The sequence below is a fragment of the Sceloporus occidentalis genome, unplaced genomic scaffold, assembly GCF_023333645.1.
Source record: "Sceloporus occidentalis isolate IW3139 unplaced genomic scaffold, rSceOcc1.0.p SCAF_5, whole genome shotgun sequence".
Lineage (NCBI taxonomy): Eukaryota > Metazoa > Chordata > Lepidosauria > Squamata > Phrynosomatidae > Sceloporus > Sceloporus occidentalis.
In genome coordinates, this window is record NW_028316985.1 from 71,201,939 (window position 1) to 71,222,958 (window position 21,020).

At 37.7% G+C, this 21,020-nt stretch overlaps 1 protein-coding gene across 4 annotated transcripts in view; it reads left to right on the forward strand.

Annotated features, from left to right (window-relative positions):
- Positions 1-21,020, forward strand: part of PTPRZ1 (protein tyrosine phosphatase receptor type Z1) — a 121,419-nt gene that overhangs the window by 94,176 nt on the left and 6,223 nt on the right. For 3 of the 4 annotated variants that reach the window (XM_089524364.1, XM_089524365.1, XM_089524367.1), the window contains 13 exons: positions 4,532-4,623; positions 7,346-7,431; positions 9,267-9,287; positions 9,429-9,525; positions 10,958-11,040; positions 11,932-12,066; positions 14,082-14,216; positions 14,418-14,581; positions 14,892-15,027; positions 16,141-16,287; positions 17,146-17,239; positions 18,889-18,962; positions 19,930-20,058. In XM_089524364.1, coding sequence (XP_089380490.1) covers positions 4,532-4,623; positions 7,346-7,431; positions 9,267-9,287; positions 9,429-9,525; positions 10,958-11,040; positions 11,932-12,066; positions 14,082-14,216; positions 14,418-14,581; positions 14,892-15,027; positions 16,141-16,287; positions 17,146-17,239; positions 18,889-18,962; positions 19,930-20,058 — 1,393 coding nt within the window. The remainder of the gene's footprint in view (positions 1-4,531; positions 4,624-7,345; positions 7,432-9,266; positions 9,288-9,428; positions 9,526-10,957; positions 11,041-11,931; positions 12,067-14,081; positions 14,217-14,417; positions 14,582-14,891; positions 15,028-16,140; positions 16,288-17,145; positions 17,240-18,888; positions 18,963-19,929; positions 20,059-21,020) is intronic. The other variant, XM_089524366.1, reaches the window with a different exon arrangement.

Below are 21,020 nucleotides of genomic sequence, written 5' to 3' on the forward strand. Positions count from 1 at the left end.
CCTTGATTTTTAAAATAAAACAAATATCCCATTAATGTTTATATCCCTTAGATGTTTTTAGATTACGTTTAATCTTTCATGTCTTTTCATTGTACTACAAAATATATATTGTAGCTCTCTTTTTGTTAATCTTAAAGAAAAATTATATTGACCACAAGAGGTCACTAACATTTTTTGTTAGAGTTCTGCAGTATTATAAATTAATATATAGTTATGTTAAATTGTTCTGTTCTTTAGCAGTTTTCTATCAAAGTTAGAAGGATGTTTCGGAATAGCATCCTATTCCTGAAACATTATATCATTAATATGTATCTTATATACTTTTATATTTGAATTTTACGGTATAAAACATAATCAATTTACCCATACTGTAAATTATTCTCAGTTGTTTTCAGCTTGTGTGAAGTTCTTTCTAGATTACTCTCAGTAGACCCACACACTGTGTGCCTTATACAACATCACAAGAATGCACACTACAGATTCTATGTAATTGTAAAATTACATACTGTTTATATAATATATATAAAATCATGTTTCCTGAGGGAAAAAATGCTGTTACTGGGTTCTTTCTCTATCTGCTCAAAATTTGCACATGGTTTATTTTACATAATAATGGCGTGTTACAGACGTGCAAAAAGTATGTACTAGGTACGTACAAGGGTTAAGGCGTCCGGAAAGGACTCCCTTTCCTAACCCTAGTACGTACCTAGTATGTACAAAATGGCAGCGCCCATTCTACATGGGTGCCACCATTGGGACATCACGACCGCGCCGCCTTCAAATGGAGCAGTGCGGAAGTGACATCCTGGGGTGCCCTTTCTGCGGCACTGAAAGGAGCTCCGAAATGGAGCTCCTTCCAGGTTTGTGTCACTGGGTGCAGCCTTTACACAGCTACACCAGCGACACAAATGAGAAAGGGGCCAAGCAGCCCCTTTCTCTTCGTCCCCGCCACTGTTGGGTATCTTTGGGGCATGAAGCCCTAAGGACACCCCTTTCCAGGCCACAGGGAAGCGGCCTTTTGCCGCTTACCCACGGCCTGGAAAGTGGCGGATCGGGGCCTCAGAGGCTGCCGCTATGGCAGCTTAAGCCCCGATCCATCAGGGAAAGGGGCAGGAACAGGCCACCCCAAAAGGGCGGTCTGTAAACTGCCTATATTTCAGAAATAACAGAATAAGTCCCAAATTGCAAATCGGCTTTGAAAACTGAATGATTTTTGAAGAGTTTTAAGAGAATTACTCACTGCTTCCTTTAAGAAAAATAATAGTGAAGAATTATCTAAGATGGTCTCACTGTTTTCTAGTGCATCTCACTTTACTAAGCATTATTATCTTTTCTCGTGAGTCATGTTGTCTCATGATATCATGATAGCCTTAGGGGCGAAACAGATGGCCTGGATGGAGCAGCCTCGTGGTACTTCATGCTAGGACTTCAGCGACCACACATGCCCAGTCCCAATCTGGGCTGCTGCTGCGGTCCTAAACGGGGCTGCTGGAAGGAGCTGATTTTCCCCCACCTTCTTGGCCCAGTTCTTCTGCGATGGCGAGGAACCGGCACGGTTTTCAGCTGCATTTGGGCGGTGCGTCATCTAAACACCATGCTCCCAATGCAACCTGAAGCTGTCTGTTTCGGGCCATAGTCGTTTTAACTTCTAGGAGCTCCACTGCCACACAGTTTTACTTCATTAATACTGTGTTGGGTTTTGGGCCACTGGCAGTACAGCAAAATACACAATACTGTTTGTTCTGTGCAGAAGCCAATGCTTGCTTCTATCCAAGCTATTTTGGAGAGGACAACAGACAATAGAATTGTGTGCCACATCATTTGTAAAGAATATCTGCACAACATGTGACCAAGTAAGCCCAGCACAAACAATAATTTATTACATACTATAGAACCATGACAACATCCCTGTTTGTAAAGACAAAATGATTTCTCAAGCTTTTATTGAAAGCCATATACAGTTGTTGAGCTGCTATGATTGGTTTGGTTGTGCTTGTCTATTTTGAGGCCATATCTCAGTATCAATTTAAATGTTTGATCATTTAAATTATATTAAACTGCCATAGATAACATTTACATGGCTTGATTGACATCCCTTTCTAAATTTTTAATATTATTACAACAGCAAGCCAGACATTTGTCAGATTATTGCCTTATTAAAATAACACGAAATCTGTTGCTAAAAAAAGGAAACTATGGCTTTGGGGCAGAGCCAAAAGGGCCCACTCCCAACTCCCTGCATCATGCGGCTTTACTTCAGAGTAAAGCTGCATGGGGCAGGGACTGGGGAGTGCTGGGCCATCTCCCTCCTTGTCCCACATGGCTTTACTATTGTGTAAAGCCATGCAGGGCAGGGACAGAGGGTGCCGAGCCCTCACCCTCCCTGCTGCATTTAATGGCACGCACCAGGGAACTGGAGGTGCTCATTGGGTGTCACTCCTCTTCTGTGGTGTCACTCAGTGTGGTCCGCATCCTCGCACCCCCTAATAAAGCTACTGCTGCTGTCCACATTGCCCCCTCCCAAGGCAGGATGTGGATGCACAGACTAACCAGCACTGCCAAGATTCGGACTATCCCAGGTTTTTTTTTTGGGGGGGGGGGGGTTGTCCAATCCTAAAAACCAGAGCATGGCTTCCATCCACTTTGGAGGCATGCTTTGTGTATTGGAGCAAAGACAGATGTAGAACATTTCATCAATTCAAGCTGTTAATATATTTATGACACCTATATTATATAACTTGATACACATTCCCCTATTCAAACCTGTCAAAGTATAGAAACTTTTAAAAAATATTCTAGTTTAGTTCACTTGCAGATCACCCAGTTAGATCCACAAAATGGAAAAGGAAGCAAAAATGGATATTTAGGCCCAGTTGCTATAAAGCAAAATTTAATAAATTTAAATTTCTGTTAGTCTTATGTAGTTATCACATTTTAAACTTAACCAGTTGGGAATAATATTTCAAACAAAGCAAATGACCCATATAAAGTGCTGTTAACAATCTTAATTCTCTGCAGATGTATTTTTTTAAATTAAGGAAATGTTTCATTGTTTAAAGCTATGTTTTATTATTACAGTCTTTTGAATTGCTTATTATAGTCTCTTACCAGATGCTATTGCTATTATTTCCACATTTGGAATATGAAAGAAGACTCAAATCATATTATACAGCCCTGGTGGCGCAGTGGTTAAATGCCTGTACCGCAGCCATTCACTCAAAACCACAAGGTTGCGAGTTCAAGACCAGCAAAAGGGCCCAAGCTCGACTCAGGCTTGCATCCTTCCGAGGTCACTAAAATGAGTACCCAGACTGTTGGGGGCAAATTAGCTTACTTGCTAATTAGCTTACTTGCTGTTCACTGCTATGATCTTTGGAATAGCGGTATATAAATAAAACAAATTATTATTATTATTATTATTTATCCTAAACTCTAATTCCTTTGATCAATCACCATTGTGTATTACGCTCTTCATATTTGAACAACTTAGCTGGGTGAGATTTCGGTGTCTTGGTTTGGTGATTAACCAACCTTTCTCCTTGAATGTTTGTTGTATTATTTTGAGCTTTAGGGTGAGTTTTACTCATAATGAGCAGCTTTCTATTCACTTACACGGGAGAAAGAATTTACTCAGTGTAGTATAAAAGGTTGGTTTGAAATACGATCTAAGAATCATAGAATCACAGAGTTGGAAGAGACCACAAGGGCCATCCAGTCCTACCCCTGCCATGCAGGAACTCACAATCAAAGTATCTCCTACCCAATACTGTTGAGTAGGACAGGAGGAAAGACAATTGGCTAGCAGTCTGATCGGGACAATCATTTCAATACTATATCACTGATATGAACAACATAAAAAGCCTCAGCTACATTTGTGCCTTCAGTATTTTACAGTGACAGTGCCTGCTACATCTTTTGCCTCCTCTTCTGCTAAAAACAAGCTCCCTGAACATTCAGTACAGGAATTTTGTATTAATGTCATTGTTGTTGTACAATTTGTAGCTTTAATGACTTGTTACAGTCAAAGCACATTTAGGTATAACTGATATTAATGTAGAGCTATGTACAGTGAGCCCCCATCATATGCAGGTGCGATATACATGGCTTTCAGCATATGCTAAAAGCTGTGCTGGAAAAAGCCATGGAGCATCCTGAGAGAAGTAATGGTGTGCGTGCTGTGCCACAGGCACGAGCCCCATTATTTTCAATGGGGCTTGAGCATACACAGGATTTCTCTTACGTTGGGGGGGGGGTGTTTCAGAATGAATTCCCCACATAAGAGAAGGGCCCATTGTATATGCCCCCCCCCCAATTAAGTCAGTGAGTACCAAGTATGCTCAACCTTGGTTGAAACTTGCCTTCTTTATTACTTTCATTGTGGTGCCTTCTAAGAAGACCTATGTAGGTAAATTTTTAAACTGTGAGTTTAAGAAAACATATTTTAGACATGGTTGTAAGAAAGTATGTCATAAATGTTATATGTGATCATTGTGTTCATGTGACATGTTCTGTGCTTCTTTCTTTCATTTAGGAAATGCTTCCAAACAGCACACTTTTATTTGGAAGATAACACATCTCCTCGGGTAATATCCACTCCCCCAGCACCAGTCTTTCCTGTATCAGGTAATTTGCTTATGATTTGTTTTATGAACTATTGCCAGTTTGTTAAAAATGAGAACATAATAATTATTGTTTCTGAAATTAAAATAAAAAAGTATTAACAAAGAGCTTTTATGTCAGCTTCTAATTATAAGGCACATGCAGAGAAGAAGTAGATTGAAATAACTGGCTGTGTAAGAGAAAGCAAGATAGAAACCAGAGATTCATTGTGCAGTTTGGATTTTCATGTTCTATTCTGTGTAGGGTAGACCTCATGTCAGAAGCTGTTCTGAACACCAGCCTATTCACAACTACTAGTTGCTCTTACATTTCCCTGTTCTAATGTGCGCAACTGCCTTATTGTCTCCCACATTATTTTAGTGAACATAACAGTTTGAGTTCAGCTGAGCAGTTGGACTATGATGTTCACATATTATAATATATTTATAATGATTGTAAATATTATAAATGGTTATTTATACATATTAATACATTTATCATTTTTTAAAACTTAAATACAGCTAATGATTTTAGATTTGTTTCATTCCAATGGGAATGAATGGATCTATGATTTTTCATTTCTGTGGCATTTTTCAGTTTCTATTCAACAACTCAGCAAAGTATGCTTTTATACCAATGGGTTTTATAAAACTGAACACCTTATCTTCATAACTAAGCCAGTATTGGAATCTACATTGAACCTCAACAGCCAAACTGGACAGGAGAGATAATTTTCACTGGGAGATATGCAAGAAGTAAAGGCTTAGAAACATCTTCACATGTAGACCAAGCTTTCCCCCCTGTTTTCCAGGGTAGGAATCATAAAATTTGTTCTCCCTGGTGAAAATATGCCCAAAAAACACCAGAAAAAGTGGTAAGATGGCTTTTACCAGTTCTCCCTGTGGCCTCCTATACCCCTCCCCAAATCTCCTCCCCAGCATGAGGGAGCCTCTGTAAGGAGGCAACAGAGAAGGAATTGAGAAAATTGCAACCTTCCTTCCTACTCATTGCTTCTTCTGCTGGGATTCTCCACTGGACCTTTGTTGTATCCATAAACAAAATTAGATCTTCCTTTTTAGAAGGAAGTTGTGACCCAAACTGTTATGCTTAACATTTAAAATATATATTCACATTTTAATCAGCTTTTAACCAACTTTAAAACTCCATTTAGTGTTTACGGAACCAAGGATCAACAAAAATTACCACTTCTGTATGAATCTGAAAGTTCATTCAGAACTGGCACAAAAGCTTTGGGCATTATAAGCAACGAGAAGCAGAAATCCTGTACAAAGGATTGTTTACAGGAAAGGGGACATAGCAAAGAAAGAGGGTTTAGTTAGGGAAAGGACCACATATGAGGAGACCACTTTAAATATTTCCACAGAGTGGTTTATGAATCAAAATAACGAGGAAATCAGACTGACTCCTGATCCATTTAACCCAGAACCAGAGTTCCCCCTCCCACATACAGTTTTTATTACACCAATACAGCTGCAAACAAAGGATAGAAGCTTGAAACCTAGCCCCATTTTTAACATATTCTTCAACTTTTTCATTCACTTTTGTATTCTTTTATAAAAGTATGAAGTTTACAGTTTTTGCAAAGCTCTTGTTTATTTAATCACTGACATTCACAGTCAACAGCTCATTGAAGTGAAGTCTCTTCTCTACATTAGGACAGGCACCCAGTCATTGGTTGATTTTTGTGCTTCTTAACTTTATATCTTCATTTTATTTTTATCAGCTTTTGAAACCAACATGTGTATCCTTGACCATATCATCTGAATTAAATAGATCATAAAACTTTAGTCTCGGTGGGTCTAGTGTAGCGATTACTGCTTTCTTCTTTGTCCCATGCAGTGCAGCCATGTGTGTTTTCTCATAGATGTGCATCAGACTGAACCTTTCTTTGATCAGAAAATACATTTATTGCAAGATTGTTTTGTTAGGGTGTGAAGGTGGAGTTATTTATTTGTTCAGTTTTTGTAGATTTGAAAAGGTAATTCAATCAATGTATTCAAATCCATCCAACTTAAAAAAAAAACAAACCAGAATGAGTTCAATACAGTACAAATATTTTAGGTATCTTAAATTATTAAACACCTGTTGATATAAATTACAACTCCTTAGACAGGTTGTGTGGTATTTTCTCATAACTCTGAAGTCCTTTTGAAATTTCTTTGCATGATAAGAATGAAGGAAGAGACCTGCTGAATCATAATGGAAGCCCATAAAGTTCATTATCCAGTTGCTAGCAGTAGCAAGCCAGATGCCTCCACAAAGCCCATTTGCAGGGCATGAATAATCAGTTGAATAAACATTATCTGAGGAGATCTTCTACCCTCTAGAGGCAAATCTGATTAATACTTTACAGGCTTTTGGGAAGGCTGCTTTGCCCCACTTAGGTATGAGGCTGTAATTTGTGTGCAAGGCTGTAATTTGCTTTCCAAGAACTAAACATCTCACATTATATAGTATACATTGTTTGAACAGTGTATAGGGAATCCATCTTAAGAACACTCTTATAAGAAGTCTTTTTCTTTAGGTATTTCTGGCCTTCTTATTCTTGCAGTTGATGTGGTTTAATGTTCTTGTATTATGTTAGCATTTTATTGCAATTTGCGAACCAACTTGGATGAAGTATGTGTTTTAAACAATTAATTAATCATTACTTTCCCTCCTCTCTCTCTCTCTCTCTCTCTCTCTCTGCCCCCCCCCCAACTCCTTCTCAAAATTCATCAATAAGATGATGTTGGAGCAATCCCAACAAAGCATTTCCCAAAACATGTTGCAGATTTACATGCCACTAATGGATTTGCTGAAGAATTTGAGGTATGGAATATTATCCATTAAAATGAAAGACTGAAACAGACTTTGAAAGTATTGTGGAATATCCCTAGGTGTTAAAACCCTTTACAACACTAGTAGAAGTGGCATGTGATTAGGAGAAAGCTGAGTTGTATTGTCATAATACTGATACATGTAATCCAGTTTTGTCATCTGACTGGCAACAGCTCTCTAGGGTTTCAGAAATTCATACATAGCCCTACCTGGAGATACCTGATATTTCCTGGTGGTCTGCAAAGTATTCAAAATACATTGGTGATAGGTTGGTTAAACTAATTAATCTGATAGTAGAAAATATCCATGGGAAAACATTTATATAAAATATGCTTTTAACCTCAGTCAAGTATGAAATGTGTGATATGGAGACCAGGGGGATGTGCTTGTTCTGTTAGTGCAGAGGCATTGAATCCACCCTATATTTTACAGTTATTCCACCCACAGCTGTTATAGGTTGTAAGGAACCATCCACTTGCTGGACTCTATTCCCAACAGAAATTTGTATTTGGCATGCTCCCATACAATCTGAAGCAGCTGCAGGAGCAGCCATAGAACTAAGAATGGATTCCATGGCCCTGCAACAACAGATCCACCAGCTGCCCCTAATTGTACAGGTGTGACAGAGTTCAACATATGAATATTGTGTGATCTCAAAGTTCTTCAAAACATGGCTTCATCATATTTGGCTATCAAAATGAAAAACATCCAGACACTTAGTGGGTGTGAATTACACTTTTAATTTGCAAACTGACTACAAACCTGAAATCTTCAGATTCCCAGTATTAAGGGGCAGCAGCAGGCAATATACAGAAGAGCTAACAACACGAATGCCAGCTATCTGATATCTCTTTTTGCACTACATTTCTCCTGCAGTGACTGCAAAAATGCTCTGTTGTGTGTCTCTCAAACCTATGCATCTCACTACAGGAAATACTCAATTCCCATTTTTCATGTTATATAAGACTTATGAAAATGAAAAATGAAAGTCAATAATTTTTTTATCTCCAGTTGTGTACAGCATCTGAACTTGCTCTGAATATAGGTAGAGTATTTCCACTAATCAGAGTTTGAAGTGCTTGGTCAAAATGTACAGTAATGGTTCAATGTTAAAATGTAGTTTCCCAAATTCAGAATAGTACTTGGAAAGAATATTGATGTTTGTCAGGCTTTATTTGTGTTTTGAATTGTACATTTGATACCACCACAGGCACACAATATATATAAATCAAACTTCCTGTGATTGAGAGGTGATAAATGTGTACAACTGATATTAAATATTGAAAAATTAAGATTATTCTCATTAAATGCTTAATGTCTGTGTTTCATGTCACAGACACATGATGTGTCTTCATTTGCAGTTCATGTTTTTAGCTGTCCTATGCATGAGTGATTTTTTCCATGATTTTGATAAGATGATTTGCCATTTTAATATTTTATTTGTTATGCCATTTGTATCTGCAGATCATGATCTGTGGACTAGAATAGTGAATAGAATATTGAAATAAACAGAATTTTTGGTGGCTTTTGTGCTTAATTAGCCATCCTGATTCATTATAATCTGTGGGGGTTTTGCCACTGACTTCTGTAGGTCTTGACCTACATCTTGAATCACCAAATTATATTTCAAAGCAAATTTCTTTAAATTGTGTGCTGTATATTAGAGATATCCAGCTATGTTATATTATCAGTATGTATATATGTTTATATTCCCTCATAACCATACTTGCTTTCCATTCTATTTGTAATATATAAACATTTACTCATTTGTTATGTGCTGTGGAATTTGATTTATTTTTACTTTTTTGCATTCATTTCTTCATTAGACACTGAAAGAGTTTTACCAGGTAAGGAATTATTTCAACATATCTTTTTTCTTTTTCTGTAAATATGTAGTTGCAAGATACAGGGGACATTTAGTGGGAAGGAGGGCATGTATGCAATTATATATGTATCTACAGCAGTGTATGTTTGTTTTATCCTTTCAGGAAATCCAAAACTGCACAGTAGATATGGGTATTACATCAGACAGTTCTAATCATCCAGACAACAAGAATAAGAATAGATACATAAATATTGTTGCCTGTAAGTATTCAAAATATATGCTGATATTATGGTAAGAGTTTACATATTTGCTCTGGTTCAGAGCCACCTGATGACATTGTTGTGTTAATTTATTTATTTATGTTTATATCCTGCCTTTCTTTACAACAGGTCCAGTGTGGCTTGCAACCTTTATTTAAAAAAAAACACTATTAAAACCATAACATTAATATATAACGAAGTATAAACAATCAATACCAGACAAATGGTACATATCCTTATATTCCAAAAGCCAGCACAAATATCATAGAATCAGAGAATCGTAGAGTTACAAGAGACCATAAGGGCCATCCAGTCCAACCCCCTGCCATGCAAGAACTCTCAGTCAGAGCATCACCGACAGATGGCCATCCAGCCTCTGTTTAAAGACTTCCAAGGAGGGAGACTCCACCACACTCCGAGGAAGTATGTTCCACTGTCTGAAGAGCAGCAAAATACAGAACAGCTAGATCGCTTTCTTTTTATTTGCTGTTAAGTCAGCTTTGACTTATGACACACTATAGTTAACATAGTCGGGATACAGACCGCCCAAAAAGGGCGATCTGTCTGCGCCTTGTTTTGCTGCGCGAGGGAACCGCAGCGGACAAACCATGCGGCTCCCTCGCACAGCAAAAAGAACCTGCAAAAAGCGGGTTCTTTCTGTGGCACCATAAGGATGCCGCAGTGCGCCAATGGCACACTCGTGACATCCTTATGGGGGTGTGATGTGCAGACGCTAAACTCCGTTGTGTCAAAATGGTGGCACCCATGTGTATAGGGTGCCGCCATTTTGACACCCTCGTCATGTGCTAGGGGTGAGGCACGTATGGGCGGTGCACCCTCGGCCAACCCCTAGCATGTGACGGGGCCGCCGCAAAGGCCCATCTAGATAGGGCCATAATTCCATAAACCGCAGCCATCAACAGCTCTGCTCAGATAATGCAAACTTAGGATCATGGGTTCCTTTTAATGAATCAATAAATCTGTAATGTGATTCAACATCTGGGATACTACCACCAAGAAGACCTTGACATGTAGTTACTTCTCAGGTCATATTCCTCAAGAGTACCATCAGCAGAGTATCCCTATTTTGCATCCCAGATTGGTTGATATTAGGGCAGGTTTTAAGGCATCAAGTATCTGGATCTTGAGTAATTTATAAAGCTTTGTCCAATATTACTAACATCTTGGATAGACTTTAGGAATACATCAGCAGCTAGTACAAAGATTTTAAAACTGGTGTAACTGGCATAAGGTGTGTACATTTTGCTGTCCTTGCTGAACAAGGACTACTTGGACATGAGGGATAAAATAATTTATTTATTTTTCAACTTTTAATACATTGGACTTCCTCTTTCAAAGAATAAAAAAATCACCATTGTTACTAAAATTATGTGTTTATTGTAACCCCTTTTTCCTCCTCCATCCAATTTAGATGATCACAGTAGAGTTAAACTTGCACAACTTTCAGACAAGGATGGAAAACCTACTGACTACATTAATGCCAATTATGTTGATGTAAGTGAGCCTTTCCAATCCGTTATTTTTCTTCTCCCCCCCCCCCACACAAAAAATTATAATTTGTCTAGCCTGGGCTAGAATTTACAGTCTGTAGAACAAGAATTTTACTTAGCTATACTAGATGAGAGGGGACTTTTCTAGCACTTGAAATAGCAGTAACCTGAAGAGAACAATAATGCAAAGCTGTGGGCGGTAGGAGGAAACGAAGGAAAGGAATTACAATCAAGGTCTGTCATGCCCCATGTGAAATAAAAAAGATAAAGTAGGGCCACAGATCGGGAGTGTATGTATTTGCTACATGTTTGTGAAGAGGCTGCTTGGAATGTTTATTATGTACTTTATATGTCTATATTAGTCTTACTTCAAGAAAAATATGTGGTTATTCTGTTTCAACCTTATAACAACCTTGAAAGCAGGTTAGGCTTAGAGACTGGCCCCAAATTACTCTATTTGCAGTGAACTCCAAATAGAGCATATGCCATTTTAATTCTTCAGAATGCATCAGAATAGGCATACCTGGTTTATAACACAGCACAATGGAATAGTCCTTAAGTTGTCAGGCCAGATCAAGATTTCTAATCTTGTGGGAACCTGGAACAGTTACAAAAGGCACTCTTCTTATGAGGCATGCTTTGTACAGTCTACCTCACGTGCCACTCACTCTTGTTATCTAGACCAAAAGAACTGGAAGTAGGAAAAGTGGAACTGGTAAAGAGTTCAAGCTACTGCAGTCTGAAAATTGTGTCATGGGTATCAGTTCTCAAAACTGAATTTTTTGGTACACTAGATTTTTTTTTTTTTTAGTATCTTGCTCTTAATCAATGAACCATATTTTGAAATCTTTTGTCATTTATTTATTGATACTTTTCTTTTGTTTATTTAATGCAGGGTTACAACAGACCCAAAGCTTATATTGCTGCTCAAGGGCCTCTAAAATCAACAGCAGAAGATTTCTGGAGAATGATTTGGGAACATAATGTAGAAGTCATTGTAATGATAACTAATCTTGTTGAGAAAGGAAGGGTATAGTCATATTATATATTTTCCTTTTATATTTTTTATTATTATTATTATTATTAATGAGAATCTATATTCATTCCATAGTGATAGCAGTTTAAAGTTAGTTTAGCTGCCACAACTCCATCCTATGGAATCCTTGGGTTTACAGTTTTGTGAGGTACTTAGAATTATCTTTTAGAGATCTCTGGTTCAAAAAATTCTAAATACCTTAAAGGCTACAAAACTGTACATATTTTCCTTTGGAGTAAAGGCTTATTTCAGAAGTGAGACTTACACCTCAGTAAATATGCCTGTATTACACTGCCAACTCAACTGAAGATTCTGCAGAATGGTACGAACAGTCAAAATAGATGACACAGTTGTGAAAATGCAATTAGCATGCTGGTTATTTGTTATATAAATAAGAGCTGCAAGGAAACTAAGCAGAAGGTGGGGAGGAAATCTTACTATTCCTGTCATGGTCAGAACAAAAGTTACTTCATTTAACCTGGTGTTTGCTTCCTAATGGGATGTAAATGTCCAGTCTGGTTCTTATATTAACTGTCACTGTGACATTTAGTTATCTCTGTGGTTGTGTTATTTCTGATTTATGGTGACCCTACGTTGAATCTGTGACAGTGGTTTCTTCGCAAGATTTTTTAAAAGAGGGTTTGTCTTTATCTTCCTCTGATGCTGAGAGAGTGTGGCTTGCCCAAGGTTTCCCAGTGGGTTTCCATGCTGAGTGAGAATTTGAAACCTGATCTCCAGAGTCATAGTCCAAGGCTCAGGCTACTATAGTACACTGGCTCTCAGTTATCTCTATGTCAATTAAACCAGTTACCTTTGTAGTTGTATTGTCACAATAGCCAAGGACACAGAAAGAACTATATTGTCTATGGGTGAACCTTTCATCTCATGGCCAGGATTTGAATGAAATATTCTGTGTTCTGCTCAAGGTACTGCTCTGCCACAGTACTCTATACCTTTTTAAAAGAAGAGGGGGGGGGGGGGAGGACACTATTGTGGGACTGTCCAAAACAAAAAGAACTAGCAAAGCAGCATCAGGTAAATGGAGTCTTTGGATCTTCACTTGATTCATTTTGTCTCTAATATCCATCCTGGACAAGAAGTTACTCAAGGCCTGAACAGACAGGCCAAAATAAAGCTGCTTCAGGTCACTTTAGAGGTATGCTGCTTAAATGATGCATGCATCCTAAGCAGTCAGAAGCTGCGCCAAAGCCATGCTCCAGTCCTAAGAACTGGCACACAGCTTTGGTGCATCTTCTGACCTCTCAAGATGTGTGTGTCATTTAAACAGCATACCTCCAAAGTGACCTGAAGCAGTTTTATTTTGGCCTATCTGTTCAGGCCCTCAGTTTCTTTAACAACACTGATAGTAAAATTTCCATGTTTCCACAAATTTAATGGAATAACTGTGGGAAACTCTCAGAAACTTTGCCTTATATTTAGATCTATTTTATACTATACAATTATAGCATTTTGATACCACTTTAACTGCCATGGCTGCATTCTACAGAATCATATAGTTTGTGGTTTAGTGAGGCACTAACTGTCTAGCTGTAAATACATCACTAAATTACAAATCCCGAGATTCCATAGGATTTGGCTATGAGAAGTTAAGTAGTATCTGAGTGTTATAACTGCATAGTGTACAACAGACCTTATTAATTTTTGACAGCAAGGTATTTTGATTGGTATCTTTTTTTATTTCTGATGGATGATGATGATGATGATGATGATGATGATGATGATGATGATGATGATACTTTCTTGTCCAGCATCCCAAATGCACATTCTCTTGTTTTCTGTTTTTTTATGGAAAACTAAATAAGATATACACAACTGATTCTTTGAAAATAATAAATTTGTACTGGCATTTTATTATTGAAAATTTTGTTCTCGCACAACCATAGATATGCCTAGAGACACAGCAAGGACAAAGGCTAATTGCAACTGGGCTGATGAAATTATAAAGCATTATGTCAAATGTTTACAAATATTTATTTTTTCTCTGTTAGAGAAAATGTGACCAGTATTGGCCAGCAGACGGTAGTGAAGAATATGGAAACTTTTTAGTCACACAGAAGAGTATTCATGTTCTTGCCTATTACACTGTGAGGAATTTTACTATTAGGAACACAAAAGTGAAAAAGGTAGGTTACAGTTTAAATGAATAGTGATGATTCTATAAGAAATCACAAAAGATTGATTGATTAGATTTATGTCTCCAATCAAATGGCACTCAAGGCATGATAAAATCAAATAGAACTAATACAGTTAAAAGATAAAACTGATTATTCCCCTTCCCCAATTCTATTGTTTTCTGTTATTTAACAGTTATTATTTATTTGTAGGGTTCCCAAAAAGGAAGGCCTAGTGGCCGTGTAGTTTCGCAGTATCACTACACTCAGTGGCCTGATATGGGTGTCCCTGAATATACATTACCAGTGCTCACATTTGTTAGAAAGGTATCATATGCTAAACGTCATGCTGTAGGACCAGTCGTGGTTCATTGCAGGTTAGTTGTTTTTACTGAAATTCTCCTACATTGTAATGTTATTGCATGCTTTGCAAATGGATATATACCATGATCCTACCATTAGGAGACATAGCTATGACAGCCTGTTTTCTAGTACCAGGTTCACAAGAATACATATAACATCAAGGGTTTTTCTTTTGTAGGTAGCTCTGTTCATGAAGTTATCAATATGAGCTGTCCTACTTTTGCTATTCAATTTTTTCATGTTTAATTTGATATAATAGATTTACTTGTTGTTATTGTTACAAATAAATAGTTTAATAAAAATATTTAATATTCATTTTTTCAGTGCTGGTGTTGGAAGGACAGGTACATACATAGTATTAGATAGTATGCTGCAGCAAATTCAGCATGAGGGGACTGTCAATGTATTTGGATTCTTGAAGCACATACGAACACAAAGAAATTACTTGGTGCAAACAGAGGTAAGGAAAAGTAGTTTGTATCTGTTTTCTGTGTCCAGTCCTTTATCACAGAATCTCAGATCAGACTTTTTAAAAAGATTGAAAAGTGCAAAATAAAACAAACATGTTTGAAAACACTAATGGCAACTTAAGGCCCAGCTACCAAAAAGACAAAAAAGGAGGGGAAGCCATGATAAAAACATGATTCATGTTCCATCTTAAAGTTGGAACTTGGACTGCAGCACAACTCTAGCAGAAAGAACATTCTCTGAGGACCCCAACAAGCATACATGTACATCCTCACATAAAATGGTAGATATGTATTTGTATGTGTGCACAAATATTCCAAAGTTTATTCCACTTCCTCACAAACATCCAGTGCTCTGTGTCTGAGAGTATTTATTAAAAAGCACCAATATTTGACATAGTATCTCAGGTAACACTGGGTCTCCTTTTGAAAAGTGCAGATTCCAAAGCCCTGTTCTGTCCTTACGGCTCTCACTAAATAATATTTGTTATAAAGGACACTATTGAGCAGTATTAAAAACCTGCAATGGGGAGATGAATCATTCAACTGATTTCCCCCCAATAAATAATGCCTAACCCATTTAGGAATTTTCATCTGACAATCTATAGAAGGAAATCATTGCAAACCTTAAAAATTGAATATAATTGACTGGGAGGTGAACAGTTCTCACTGTACAATCAAGACTTTTTATTGCCTCTCTTGTGTTTACATGACACACCATACTTTTTTTCACATGAACTTCTTATGAATTTTCTCCTAGTTGTTACTGCAATGGCAGACTATAGATATAGAAGAATTTGTCATGTAGATCCATCCTAGAAATTATTCAAACTATAGCACTTTCTTGGTAGATAGTAGACAAATAATATAACTAGATTGATATTTATGCAAAAGTAATGTAGGTCAAGTAGTTTTGTTACATTTTCTTTCCGCTTGGAGAAAAATATGTTTCTGCCTGTTGTTTGTTTGACCTTAACATACTTGTCACGGTTTTGTTGGTTACCTCATATCAGTGTGGACAAAGCTAAGAGGGTTTTAGATTAGAATAAAAATTATGCTTAAAATGGTTTCATCATGCTTCTTTCCTTTTTTTTTTTCCAAATCAGGAACAGTATGTCTTCATTCATGATGCACTTGTGGAGGCCATACTTAGCAAAGAAACAGAAGTACCAGAAAATCACATTCATGCCTATGTTAATTCTCTCTTAATACCAGGACCAATGGGAAAGACAAGATTAGAAAAACAATTCAAGGTAAGATCCTTGGGTTCCAAGGACTCAGAAGTTTTCAGTTTGGCAGGAAAATGGTCAAATTTTGCTGGATGAAATTAGGAAATTAGCATCACCATAAAAAAGCAGGTGTTTCTTTTATGGCCATTCCTGTCTATACACTTGCATGTGTGCATATTCTGATATTCAGGTTGCTCAATGGAAGCTAGGTAATTGTTTGTTTATTTGTTTGTTTGTTTGTTTTTATTTATATACCACTATTCCAAGGATCATAGCGGTGAACAGCAAGTAAGCTAATTAGCAAGTAAGCTAATTTGCCCCCAACAGTCTGGGTACTCATTTTAGTGACCTTGGAAGGATGCAAGCCTGAGTGGAGCTTGGGCCCTTTTGCTGGTCTTGAACTCGCAACCTTGTGGTTTTGAGTGAATGTCTGCAGTACAGGCATTTAACCACTGCGCCACCAGGGCTCCTTGGCATCTTATTTGTTTGTTGAGGACATATGCAAGAGACTACTGTTAGGGGCAGGGGGAGGCAGAAGGCACAATAGAGTCTAATCCAGAAGTGGACAATTATGGTGGGTGTGGGGTCCACCCTTTGCTCCAACATCTCATGGCAGACTGCACTGCCCAAGCCCCACCCCAAAATAAACTGGGGTCACAAATGAAAATGACATCTAGTTGGTATTCCCCAAATCAAATGTTGGCTCAGGCAAAATGAATCCTTTCAGCCAACCCTACTGCCTTTTGCAGTATACTATAAGCAGATAGGATGTTTGAGGTTCACTGAATAATAGAATCTGTAATGTGTTGTCTTTGCATCCATGCTACTGTCATATATATGTAAACTAAATTCTGTTTTTTTTTAATTATTATTTTTCTTCAGCTTCTTAGCCAATCTAATATACAGCAGTGTGATTATTCTACTGCACTAAAACAGTGTAACAGAGAAAAGAACAGGACTTCATCCATAATTCCTGGTAAGTTTGTTGAGAAAATCTTAATGTTTATTAAAGATTAGACCAGTGAACTATTTAGCTCAGTATCCTAGTATAGTTTTTAATAATTGTAAAGCTCAAGAATGGGGTCATCTTGGCTCAGCCACAGTTTAATATCTGTGACCACCTCTGATGTTGAATGGGTTGCATCCTTAGCCCTACATGAATTTTGGCATAGTTGTGCTGATATAAACTCATTCAGATCTAATTAAATATACACCATGGTACATTGGTGACTAATTAAAAGGGAACTGTGTGGGCAGCACCCTGTCATGAGAATAGGTTCTTTGTATGGTGCAGGCAGTGTTTGCTGAAACATCACATTCTTTGTATGTGCAAGCATGACTGAGATAACCCCATTCACAGTAGAGAACCATTGCACATGAATGGCTACACATGAGCTTTCCTATACTTTTGACATAAATGGGTTTCCCCCAAGTTGTACGTTACTGAAGTAGTACATGTAAGATTGCCAGAATGAACACTGGAAATAGCTTCCATACTATTAATGGTCGTGTAGAAGAGGGAATTTCGGCAGATGTTGCTTGTCATGCAATTAGGCAATAAGGAACACCTGTTTAAATTGCCTCTTCTACACAACTATTAAAGGAACAAAAATCTCTGGCAGCTTTTAATACAAGACAGGAAATGCTTTCCTATAGTTAACCTCTAACACTGCTGTAAGGGTCAAGAGCCTTACAGTAGGAGTGAAATGAATCTGTGTCCATTACATCTGACCATTGCCAAAATAAGAGAGAACGAGAGCAAGATGCCACTCTTATTGCCCATATAATGTCACCCTAAAGCAGGGGTAGGCAACCTGCGGCCCGCGGGCCAGATGTGGCCCGGCGAGGCCTTGGGACCGGCCCCAGCCCGGTCCTGCCGCCGATTGCCGCCGGGGCCTTTGGGGGGCAATTGTCTATAGAAACCTCAGAAACATGCATTTATATTAACATTTTTTTAAAAATCAGCAATTTTTTCGCGTGTCCTCCATTTTTTAAAAAAAAGTGTCTTCCATTTGAAAATTTTGTCCTACATTTGTCCTAGTTTATTTATATATTTAATTTTTTTTTTTAAATAATTATTTATTTTTGGCTTCGGCCCCCCAGTTGTCTGAGGGACAGCAACCCGGCCCCCGGCTCAAAAAGGTTGCCTACCCCTGCCCTAAAGCCTGGAACAGTTGCTTTTGGAAGTCGAAGGCTTTCATGGCCGGCATCCATAGTTTTTTGTGGGTTTTCCAGGCTATGTGGCCATGTTCTAGAAGATTTTATTCCTGACATTTCACCAGCATCTGTGGCTGGCAAGATGCCACACATCAGGAATAAACTTTTCTAGAATATGGCCACATAGCCTGAAAAACCTACAAAAAATATAGCTGCTTTTGGACTACTTCTCTTGAAGCCTCTCAGTGGCAGGAGGGTGGGATGGAATTCTTATATTGTAACCCAATTAACTTTTCACTCCATCAATTGAAAAAACAGCTATGTGGACTAAATGTGCAAAAACATGATTCCCATTGCAGAAGATCTTTTAGTTTTCTTGCTGAAAAAATACAGAGTCTGGAACAACTAAACAGCAGGTTTTAGTACATTTGCTAGATCCAAAATACCAACCTCATTTTTATTTTATAGTGGAAAGATCGAGAGTTGGTATATCATCCTTGTCTGGTGAAGGTACAGACTATATCAATGCTTCCTACATCATGGTGAGTTTCCTCATAAATTGTACTATTTTTTTCAGCTTTTCTGTAGGCCCCTTGGATAGGTTATACTACTTTCATATCTTTTCTGTGTTTGTGTACAAGACCTATTTGCATATATTTGCAAGACTTTCAGTTGGGCTTCACAACAGACAGTCTTTTTCAAGGGGATAGACTATAATTATAGGCTGTTTCACTCCTCTTAACTGAAGCTCCCTCTTCTATCTGAGGACTTTTATCCACCTCCCTCTTGTCTTGCTCTTGACATCAGTATTTCTGCCACTGCTATTACAAATAGGAAAAAGGATTACAGGGACAGGACAGCATGAAATGCAGATTTTTTTTTAATGACATTGAGAAGAGTTGTCTCCTTTCACATCTGCCAGAATTTACTCTATAGCAAAAGGTAGAAATTGCAGCAGGACCAGGGGGCAATTTTCTATCATGGAACTCTCTAGGGGCTGCATGGACTGCCAAAAATGAGCCCAAACATTAATTAATTACCAATCTCTCCCCATGGATCGAGGCAGGGGACAACAACAATTAACAATCAACAACATCAGTTAAAACACATTGATCAAAACGCATATCAATTTAAAATGACAAATAAGATGTGCACATATTAAAACAATCCACATATAAAATTCATCATTTAAAATTCATCATTTAAAAAATCATCTGGATAAGCCTGCCAGAAATTTGTATGTTCAGTTCTCCCAAAAAGAATGAAAGAAAGACACAGCTAGCAGACCACAAAGAGTTAGCAAGCCAGCTCTGAGACATAAGGGCTCTAGCTTGATGTTGCCTCTTATATCAGTTTTCTGTATTTAGAGCTGTAGTAGGATAATCTAAATACTTTTACTCTCATCTTCTGTTTGTACTAACTAGACTGCTTTTTTAAAAGAATTGAACCTTGTTTTATTAATATTAAACATGATATATTCACTCTCAACTGAATGTGTTTACTTTGCAGGGTTATTATCAAAGTAATGAATTTATTGTTACCCAGCACCCCCTGCTACATACTATTAAAGATTTCTGGAGAATGATATGGGACCACAATGCTCAGATAATTGTCATGCTTCCAGATAGTCAGAACATGGTAAGATTATGACAAGGGATTAAATACTTTTATTCATATAAGTATTTTCCTTATGTAACTATATGGCTCAGCAAGAAATATAGAATCTCATGTACTATCTTTCTGTGATAGTTCATCTAACAGTTATTTTGACTTTATAAATATGAGAATGGAGTGAAGATATACTATTGTCATTACTAGTGCTTTAATGTGGACTGTGCAAATAGTCTCATATACAGTAAGACTTTGGTATCCATGGGGATCCGTAGTAATATAATTATACAAAGTGTTACATTATAGGAATTTTGAAGAATTAAGATATAGTGTTTATACTTGAAGGTGCACAGAAATGGTGATGTGTTAGAAAGTTATCCCTTGGCAAGTAAAAATAGCCCATATTCTTATTCTTATTCCATATTCTTAGCTACATATGCATAGCTTAAGTAAATCTCCTGGCTTGATCTCCCCAAATCTACATTACCTGACAGTAGCCACACTGAAAAGTGGAAGTCTGTTCAGCTGGAGATCAGGGCACAGGAGGAGGATGTTTCTACCCCTCTGTGACTTCTGAGCGAGGATGTGACAAGGAATTCCAACAAGAATCCTGTGTTGTATTGTTACAGCATTGCTCACTGGCCAGGAAAGGATGGAAACATGCTCCCAGATCTCAGTCACCAGCCGAACAAACTTTCAGCTCTTGGTGTGGTTGCTGCTTGGTAAAGTAGGATTAGGAGAGCATCTACACATGTTAGTGAATACAGCACAGTTACAGATCAATAACTATAGGCTAAGAATCCATTACTGCAACACAGATTGCAAGACAATACCATAAATATTTTTAATGGTTAAAATTAATAGATAGTGTCTTGCCTAGACATAACATAAACTGGGCTTTATTAAAGTCCAGTCTCTTTATCCACTGGGGATATGTGTGAGTTGCATGTCTATGGCCTAGCCATGGCCGAATGCGGTAAGATCCATCA